The following is a 10,288-nucleotide window of genomic DNA, read 5'->3' as shown; positions in this document are numbered from 1 at the left end:
TGGAAAGCAAAAAAACCAAAAGGAGGCAAAAGTGGGGGAAAATACCACAAGTCGCGTGCAACGTCGGTGGAGTGACCATAGCGGTGGCTTTCCTGCACGGCAGTGGATGCTTTGCTCCTCACGTGATCGATCTTGGCGAATAGTGGTGTGGCTGCTGGAGAAAACAAATACGCAACTCCGCTCCTCTTTCGGGGGAGCTATATCGAAGAATTCTAGCATTTTCAAGCAATAGCGGCTGTACAGCAAACTTTCGTTAGTTCGACCTCGGTTAATTCGACTTTTTGTTTAATTTGATCGTGTTCAAAAGTCCCGGCGAGCGCCCATACACTTCTATGGGAAAAAAAAGTTTGATAGTTCGAACTCGGGAACACTCCGCATCGGATAATTCGTCCCGAGTGAATGCGTGCGGGCTCACATTGCACGGCACCACGGCAGAAAAGCCACAAATGTACGGCGAAACACGGGCCCTTAGCTGCAAAGCTGAACGTGCGCAAATATGCGCCTGCTTCTCTACGCCGCTAAGATGGACCGTAGCGAATGACACGAGCCAGCGCAACCAATCTGGCGTGGAGTAGTGCGGAGAACATAGCACGGGGTCGGGCGCGGAGGCACTACGCACTCTCAAAGCGCTTTTCTGTAGCATCGTGTGCGGTTCATCTTGCGCGCCGAAAAGCACAAATTCTCTTTTTCTTTTTTTTTTTTCTTTTTTTTTTCTGTAGAAGGTTTTGTTGTTTGGCGCCGAAGTCGGCTCGTAAAGATTTTTCAGCGCGCGCTCTCAAGGCGCTTTTCTGTAGCATCGTGTGCGGTCCATCTTGCACGCCAAAAAGCGCGAGTTTTCTACTAATTTTTGTTGTCATCGATTGTTTGGCAGTCTGGCGCCAAAGTCGGCTCAAAAAACACGTTTTCCTTTTGTTTGTTTTTTCTTTTGTAGCGCGCGATTTTTTTTTTTTTTTTTATAATGTGACGTTTAGTTATGCTGCTCTCCGGAGCATGCCTTTGGACACGCGTTTTAAGCGCAGATGGCAGCAGATCATCCGTGAGTACTTTGGACAATAAAAGAAAGTTTAATTTTAACAGTTTTTCTGACCTTTTTTTAATTCGATCATTCGGATAATGCGACCAAATTTCAAGGTCCCGTCGAGGTCAAATTAACGGAAGTTTACTGTATTACGTCTTCTACACTCAAAACTTAGATGTTTAAAAGAAAAAGCTATAATAGTTTAAAGAAAGATCAACAATAGTGGCGTCCGGAATCTCCAGGCAATTGACTTCTTTGATTGGTCAAACTTTATATAAAGGTGTTGGGAACCCAAGGATAACCTCCCCGAGAAAAAAGTTCCCGTGTATTCCTATCTCTGCGAGTTTACCAAAACGTCTTGCCATCTAGAAGTGGTCGTATTAGCGACCAAAGCCCAGCAAACAATATGCCATTGAAAACAAGCTTCTACTAAAAGCACCTGAGTGCCCCATGAAGCCTGCACTCATCAGCGCTGTTCCTAGCGTTGACTCAACGCTGCGCCGTACGTGTGAACTGGCCATAGTTGTCATTTTTGAGCCGACACACAGGCGGACGAAATCGCTCCCAACTCGCACTACCTCGTGGCGGCACTACTGTGTCACTTCCTAATGCGTAGCATCTATGGGCCAGCTCCAAGTGCTTTCTCGTCCGAGTCTGGGTTGTAAATGAGAGGGAGAGAAAGCGTGGAGCTTGCTGTCTGGGACCACTTTTTGAGTGGGGACTCTTCGTCGTGCATTTGGCGGCGGCGAAGCGAACTGCACATACTACGAAGGATCTTGTTTGCGAGCTTTGTTTACCTCCAAAGCGGTGCGTTTGCAACGAAGATAAGCGCAGCAGTGTAAAGTTCTTTTGTTTTTTTAATATACTGGGTATTTTAGCAAAGATTCAAAACTTTCTACCAACATAGTGGTTAAGAAAAAAAAAAAAAACTACGGGAACAATTTTTCTGCCACGGCGGACGTCTGGGATCGAAGGAACATACTATCGTGTTTGCACGATTCTATTGCGCAGGCAGATTTAGCTCCCAGATATTCAAGAGGAAGTGGATATATTGCCATCAGTGTCCTATCATTGGCAGGCTGCAATCACCTGACTTCCAATTGCCGGTTCCAGTCCTGGCCGGTTCCATTTTAAGTGTACGTGCGTAGGGCGCAAGATTTGCTCGCTTTCCAAAGCAACAAACATAAGTGTGCTGGGCTGAGGAAATCGCGCACTGGGCTGAGGACTTGTAAATATTGGAATGGTGTGTTCTTGCCGCTTGGCTTCCGGTGAGCGAGGCGGATGCGGCCGCCACGAAGCGGCCTGTGTGGGTGGACCAGGTGGGTTAACATTTCTGTAACGAGCCGCTGCAGACTGTCTCCACGAAGCGGCGCGAACAATTGGGGGCGGATGGGTTAACAAGCAGAGCCCCAGAGATACACCCGAAAATTTGACACCCGGAAAAATGCTCGGTGATTCGCGTAAAAATATGCCGGCAGTATAGTCACGTGGTTACAGACAGCCAATGGGAGGAAACTGCGGGCAATTTGCCGCCCGGGCTACTGTGCTACATGTGCCGGCTGCCAGCCTCTCACCAGCGCGCCCCTCCTTCGAGCTTCACCGCTTGGCACCGGAGTGCTAGGAGCAGCGGCTGACATGGGGGAACGGCTGGATTAGCGCGATAGTCAGGCAAATTATGCTCTAGATTATTACAGGTCGACCTTCTTTCTCTATATTGTAGGTTTATCTCTAATTAAAAAGAAACTGAGCGAAGAAAAAGAACCCGGGTCCATGTTTGAATAAATAGGGTAGTCAGGGTAGTTCCCGTGCAGGCTGTCGATCGAAAGAGAAGCGAAGTGGCATTGGAACTCTGGTTCCAATGCCACTCAAGAGCAGTGTCGTCTATAAAGAATGAGTCTTTTATAATCTATGTGAGCGAGTGTTTTTGTAGTTTAACTAGAGTCGCATTTTTATTGATAGACATGTCAGCAAATATGCTGGTTCTTGCTGGCATTTTTCAGTAATTATATTGACAGGCTAAATAAACTACCGTGCGTAAAATGGGGATGGGAGAGAAGCTTTATCCCAACTGACACGTTGCGCTATGGTTCATTTTTCAACCATTTTTAATACCCACGTAAATGGACCTTGTCTGAGTAGTGCCGTATTTCTAAAAATGCGATGTGTCTTCCTTTTGCTCCCTGTCTAGTCTTATCACAGAAGATAATAAGTAATATGCTCCAGTACCAAAGAGGAACCCTCAATCATTATCATAGATGAACTCGGAGGAGCAACCACTTTTTTTCATTCTCAAGTGGTGTGCTAACAGATTTTGGCATCTGCTCCAAAAGTGCCAGTGACTGCTCCAAACCAATATTTTGCCTGCTACAGAACTCGCTACAAAAGGTGCTCTGCTCTACATTGATTGAGTGGTGGCGAATAAGTTATCTTCCAGTCTTCTATCTCTTCGGAATCCATTTTGGAACTCGCCCAGTATTCCCATATTTGCACTCATTCCTCCATTCCTTGCTTTACTATCTGCATAAGTTACCGTTATGGTGTCACTAACTTGGGCAGTGTTGCCTGTCGCCAGGTAAAAATCATCAAAATTCGTAAATTAATAGATACCTAAAAATCGCGATACTTCGAGCCTAAACTAAGTAGCCTATGAGCATCCTATTATAAGAGAAAAAAAAAAGTCAGCAGGGACACTTAATATTGCTTAGGTGTAGGAATGCGAAGGCACTCCTACACGCAGCGTATTCCTACCAGCAGCGCGCCACGCCTTCCTTTTGCACACGGCGCTCTGGCGGTGACGTCACGCTCCCCCGCTGCGCATGCGTGGCAAACCCCGCTGGTTTCATGTCGGCTTCCGTGACGAAGCAGTGGCGCTGCTTTGCTTTTCTTTGTGTTTTATTTCTGAGGCGCTTGCTTGATTACGTATTGGTGTGACAATCTTTCGGGCACAACGCCGCCGCTTTTTTGCGCAATAGGACAAGTAAGGCTTTCGCCGTTTTATTTTCGTGTCCTAACACCTAAAAAAACAAACAAAAAAAACTCGATTTTCGTGGAGATATTTGCAGACAACGTATGTTTCCGCCCTAAGCTGAAAACAAAACAACTAAGGAATTACAAAGAGTGAGCAATCTTTCAAGAACAGAAGCTTGCTTAGTTTTAAGTAGGAACCACTGATTGGGTTTCAAACTAGTCCGTCAGAATCTCCAGTATTACGTTTCGCGGCGGCGCCTTCGATTTGGATCCTTAGTGTCATATTTCTGTGTCAGCTTTTGTTTCTAATGAAAGCAGTGAGATCGATAGCTTTCTCGAACAAAAGAAAGAGGGTTAAAAGCCTCGGTTAAAATCACCGTGTTTAGCTTTCTCGCTGCTAATTTGACGCATCATAGGTTCCGCTGGGCGAGCTGTCTCGTGAGTCCTTAATTAACCATATTTCGGCTATAACCCATTCACCCGTGAGAGAGATCTCGCGGCTGCCGACGCATTCGTCTTGGGCCTTTTTACCCATCCGTATATTTCAGCGACTCTACGGCAACCGAAGTTCTCCCGCCCCGGTCCTCACCGAGGAGTAGCGTATATTGGGGTTCTTCGGAGTTGCACCAGATGGAACCACGCGTCCGGAGAGCACCGAACCGGGCGCGTGTCAAGCTTCGTTTGCGCGTGTCTCACGCGCCTGCGGACCCTTCACATGCCTTGCCCCCCCCCCCCCCCCCCTTCCCCACACGCACACTCTGAGAACTGGGGGGGGGGGGGGGGGGGGGGGAGGGGGCAAATGCCCCCCTTTTCTCCCTACCCTCTACCCCCCCCCCCCCCCCTCCTCCCCGGCTGGTACGCCCATGGGTCCGCTGCTGGGGCGACAAGGGGTGACCAGAGGAAATTTGGCAGCTCCCTCGACAGGGGAAAAGGGCAGAAGAAAGTTGATGTTTTTTTTTTTTTTTTTGCCCGGTCCTTCAAAGGTCATCCTGGAGATATCCCACACAGCCTCGTGAAAGTTAGGGGGAGAAAATTGGCTTAGAAGGGCGGGAGGAATCATATGTTTGTCTTTTTAGTTTTGGCCTAGGTAGCGCAAGCTACCGCCCGTTCCATCCATCGATTCATCCATCCATACAGCGGAAGGCAGGTGTTCACTCTTTGGAATGTAGACTGTTCCCAACTGATTGGAGCCCGTTTCATGGTGTCAAATGAATGCTTTGAAAGCTCGCTGCAACAGCACGAAACAACTGCTCGTCCCGCTCGACCTGCAAGCCTGCCTGCCATTGACGTCACGGCACTGAAAAGAGCGGGTATATTTGAATGTTGCTTTTGGCGCAATTGTCACTTGCCGATTTCACAATAACTGTTATGAATTTCGCGATCCTCAATAGCATACCGGAAAGGATAAAAACCGGTGATATCAGAAATATAGTTAGTTTTGGTAACTAAAAAAGAAAAAAATAGCCGTAATACCCCTTTAATTACCATTAATTATTACCGTCAAACGTGTGACCCCACCGGGAGCAAACTACTGCCCCCATATCAAAAATTCTGACATCGCGTCTTCAATGTTGTCAGTTGAGCCTCTGGGACATTAAAGCACCATAGTCAGTAACAGGTCAAGAAAAGCTTTGGAGGGAAAGAAGGGCTGGGGAGGAGGAAGCAAACAGAAGGCTGGAGAGGAGAGGACGAAACATCTTCCTCTCTCCAGCGTTCTGTTCGCTCATTCCTCCTCCCCAGTCTTCCTTTCCCTCGAAAACTTCTCTTAATCTGTCACTCACTGTAGTAACTTTGCAAAAAAAAAAAAAAAAAAAATACTGATTTGTAAATTAGATTGCTAGGTCGGATTGAATCGGTTTTGAGGCAAGCAAGTGACTCAAAATTTCGCCGGAGCTCTTGAAACTTTTGCCAGTGAAAGCCGTAGTAGCGTAAACTTTGTTTCACTATGAATGCGAATGAACCAAAGGGAATTCGGCAGCGTTTGGAGACCGTGGGGTGCTGCCGGATTTCGGACGGAGCTGCAGACCGCCCAAGTATACCTTCTGGATGCCGACGAGCAGGGAGGCGTGCTGTCCGTTCACGTCCTTGCCGCTGTAGAGGAGGTCTGCGAGGGGCGTGACGTCCGAGGCCGACTTGAGGGGCACTTGGAACAGCGGCAGGAGGTCGCAAAAGGCCGTCTCGTCCGCGAGGCTCACTCCGCCGTCCTCCTTGCCCGCATTCACCACCAGGTGGAACGCGCTGCCGCAGGAACGAACGGCGCAATCAGTGACGGGGACAATGGCGGGGCGTCTCTTATGAACGCCCGGCCTCGCGCTCTATGTCGTCCGCTCGGTGGCCCTTCCTACGTTACGGAACATGTGGAACGCTGGATGGCACATTGCCTGCTGTGGAAAGTGGTTCTCTTGAGGTTTTTACAGCGGAGCTGCTAAGAGTTAGTTTCCCCAAGATCGTGTCCCCCGCAAAGAAATGAAGTCACCGAACTCTGGACACCTACCGCCATCTATGAGCGACGGCGGCAAGCCACGTATCTGGTGGCCACCGTCGCTCATAGATGGCGGCAGCTTTTCCACTTTGGCTTGCCGACTTGCGGCCGGCCATTACTTTCCATTGTACTGATCCGCTGGTCTTCCTTACTCACCAGACTGGAAAGGCTAAAAGTTTTTTTTTTTTGGTGAACAAAAACGTTTCAGCGTGCCTTGACCATGGAAGGTGGGGCGGAACTAGGGTGCCTACATGTTCCCGCCGCTCCGCTGTTTAGGGTGGCGACAACGTTTGTGATACCTGTTGCCGACAAACCAGTGTTGCCTACCTCGTTACCATGGCAGCCTCCGCTGTTTCGTCGACCATTTTGTCACACTCGCCAGTCGTGCGCTCGCGCTACTCCGCTAATCCTCGTTAGGGCTAGGGAGCGCCCACCGCTCTCGTTCCGACGGCGAGGTTTCGTCGTGCGATGTCGGTCTGTTGCGTTCCATTTTGTCGAGGGGACTCACGTTTCGATAGACGCAACGCATACTTCCTGTTCGCAACTTCAAAGTATGAAACACCCGAATAAAGAGAGCGACAGCCACGACGACCGCCATCCCGCTGAGCCTCCGACTCGTCCGACTCCTCTTATGAACGGAAACGGAAGTGGCCTCACAGTGTTGCCGGTGTGTCGAAACTGCGAAAACTCAACGTTGTGCACGTTTAGCCAAATAAGAAGTGGGTCAAAATGGCGGTGGGAGAGGATCTGGGAAAGGGTAACAAGAAGTTGGCGCCACCCTAAAGCGGAGCGGAAACATGTAGGCACCCTAGGCGGAACCGCTGGTGCAAAGATGCGCTCGGATAGATAACCGAAACCTAGAAAAGCGCCCTGTTTTTTTCTAAGTGGGGGTGGGGGGGGGGGGGGGGGGGGGGGAGAGAGGTCATAAATTGCTTAGCATTCGTTGCATCTTTCTAAACCAGATGATTTAACGGTTTTTGATAATGCCCAGAAAGTTTCTATTTTCAACCATAACTTTAAATTTACTAACATAAGGAGTTAATTATTCGAAAGTAACCAATAAGCTAATGATACCGAATGTTATTATTTTCCCAAATAGGCCTTTTGGCAGAGACCAGCGAGACATCGATCTTTTTTTCAGTGCGGTGCATGCTTGCAAAAAAATGCTTTGGCCCGCGTTTCGAGGAACACCTGGTAAAAATATTACATACCAAGATTCAGTAATTCCAGTCGGCAGGCCTATGAGTTTCGGTAAACAAACGAGAGAAACTTGAGAGATGGCAAGATACAACAAAAATGGGGGTACATTTTGACCCAGTCTCGGGGTTTTTGTCGAAATGTTAAAAAAAAAGTGAAAGCCGTTTACAACTTCCTGTAACGCCGAATTGGAGCGCAGCTCTTGAGGAGGAGTGGAGGGTATATTCCTCCTCCTCCCTCGTGATCATGCCTGCTAGTCCTCCTCCCCTCCTGCTTCCCTCCCTCTCCTTTACCACCTTTACCGGGCGGGGGAGGAGGGGGGAGGAGGAGGAGGGGGAGGGGCGACGCCGACGCCGACGCCGCCCAGGCTGGAAACGGGTCATGTGACCCCCACCCCCCGAGGTCACGTGACCCGCCCGGACCAAACTACACAATGAGGGGAGGAGGAGGAGAAGGAGGGGGAGGAGGAGGGGGAGGAGGAGGAGAGGGACGGGCGCAGTTACGCCGACGCCGACGGCGACGCCAACGGCGACGCCGACGCCGCTCAGGCTGGAAACGGGCCCCTAAGAGCTGCGCTCTAATAAAAAAAACGATTCGTTTTACCACTAGAATAACAGTATATTCAGAACGACTGAGAGTGAACAACACGTAAAACCCCATTGACACTCGACTCTAGATCAAGCGCCATTTCAATGCAGACAAGAATGTCTCATTCTACTAAGATTCAGACTCTTCAAATCCAGACTGTCCAAGGCTGTGGACAGCAAACCACACTTTTACTTCCGTAGGGCATAAGACGACCGTGGGTCTGAAATATTATCTTTACTCCATTACATCGTGGGAGTGAAACATATTACTCCCATGACAGAACGGGGAGGGAAACGTGGCTTCACTCCCTTCGCGAAAACGGAGTGCAACATTGCTTCACTCCCATGGCGACAAACTAGACAAACTGCTTTACTTTTTAGTGTTGTGTCGTTTACCCGCAGTCTCGGGGTTTTTTCAACCATGTCACTATTACCGCGACTTTTAGTATTTCTTTTAAAATTATTTTCAATTTAATTCTGCGCTTGTATTGCAGGAAGAGGAAGGTACCACTGATTTGCCGTGCACTTTCGTCGGCATCAGGTTGGCGATGGCAAACGCAGCAGGGTAACGGTGCTCTTTTGACGCTGCTTGATTGGTGCAGTTGGATTGTATTACGTCGGCTCCGGTAAAAGAGATAGCCTAAACCCCCTCGCCTCCTGAAAAAACTGAAAAAGTTGTCGACATTGTTACCCCGCTGTAGACGAGAAATTTAGCCAGTGCAGCACCCAGTGGCGTCACCACTGGCAGCACCATTGCGTGCCTGGGACAGGTTGAAAGTTCAGGGGAAGTTCCTCCCACCCCTCTTCCACCTTAGCGGAGCGAACGCTGGAAAGGAGGCGACCTCCTCTCCAGCCTTCGCTCCGCTGAAGTGGAAAGGGCTGGGAGGGGCTTCCCCCGAACCCTTTAAGGGGTACTGCAACAAAATTTCGGCGCTTATTTTTTTTGGTCCATACCCCTTCAAAGGAGCAGTATCACATCGGACACACCAGTATCTTGTTAAAAAGGCCCGAAAAGGAATTTTAAAACCAATTTGACGATTAGCAAAGAGCACCTGGTGGATGTCACTAAAACCTCGTTTGTAATGCCCGTCTTGGCCTCACGTATACAGGGCGAGTCGCTACCCGGCTTGGGGAAGGGGGAGGAGCCGCAGGTGGCTAAAAGAGATAGTGTGGAAATTTTGGAACCAGAGTGTGATGGGTCATCCCGACAGCGGCCAGCACAAGAGAAGAAGGAAGGGAGAGGGACGAAGTCCCCACTCAACGGGACTCTTTTTTGTATGTCCCAGAGGTCGCTATTCTCCTTCTACAAAATTATAGAAGATTACCCCGTCACTCAAAATTCACACAAAAGCAGATTTGCGGTTAGTTGCGGTGGCCCGATCGCTGGCGTGCTTCGACCGTTTCGGTGGCTGGAACGGCTAGGGCATCCTGACGACGTCAGCCTCGCCGCAGGTTTCCTCATCCCGATACGAGCTACGTCACGATTGCGCCGGATGCGACGTGCTCTCCGCTGACGGCTCTCCGAGCGCTTGCCAATACAAACGTACGATTGCCATTTGTGGGTATTGCGGATCATACTCAGCCTATTTCTGAACAAATATAGTACAAGTATCCCTTATCTTGCACGCGACCGCACGCCGGTACAGTGTTCATTCAGATCGAAACGAAGGGGGTGGATCGGACCGAGGATCTCTTGCTTCTGCAGCGCTGACGTTTCTCTCCGAAGTCACGCCATTGCGGGTGCGCGCACGCTTCACTTGACGCGAATATTTTTTGCGAGTTGATCTCTAAAACGTTTCCCAACGGCTCTGCTGGAATGAGCCAGAGCGCGTATCACTGACACTCTGCCGATCGTCACACTGCTAACATCGTCCGGTGTACAGCTGGGGGCGGGGATCTTGAAGTGGTATTGCTCCCGGAGGCGAGAACATTTCTGTCCGGTAAGGTTTTGTCCCAGTTTGAAGGCGACGTAGTAGTGCGCAGTCCGATACAAGTGTTTCAACGCTCTTTCGATTCGGGGGCCATGCATGAACACAT

The 10,288-nt window shown here is 49.5% G+C and overlaps 1 protein-coding gene across 1 annotated transcript in view; it reads right to left on the bottom strand.

The window, feature by feature from the left end:
• The window catches only part of LOC120839607 (meiosis-specific with OB domain-containing protein), a 65,410-nt gene that overhangs the window by 27,599 nt on the left and 27,523 nt on the right, over positions 1-10,288 (bottom strand). The window contains exon 4 of the mRNA XM_040209919.3: positions 6,025-6,223. Coding sequence (XP_040065853.3) covers positions 6,025-6,223 — 199 coding nt within the window. The remainder of the gene's footprint in view (positions 1-6,024; positions 6,224-10,288) is intronic.

The sequence above is a fragment of the Ixodes scapularis genome, unplaced genomic scaffold, assembly GCF_016920785.2.
Source record: "Ixodes scapularis isolate PalLabHiFi unplaced genomic scaffold, ASM1692078v2 PGA_scaffold6__148_contigs__length_123643588, whole genome shotgun sequence".
NCBI classification, from domain to species: domain Eukaryota; kingdom Metazoa; phylum Arthropoda; class Arachnida; order Ixodida; family Ixodidae; genus Ixodes; species Ixodes scapularis.
Note: the sequence above shows the minus strand (reverse complement) of the source record. Positions and strands in the feature narration are given on the sequence as shown.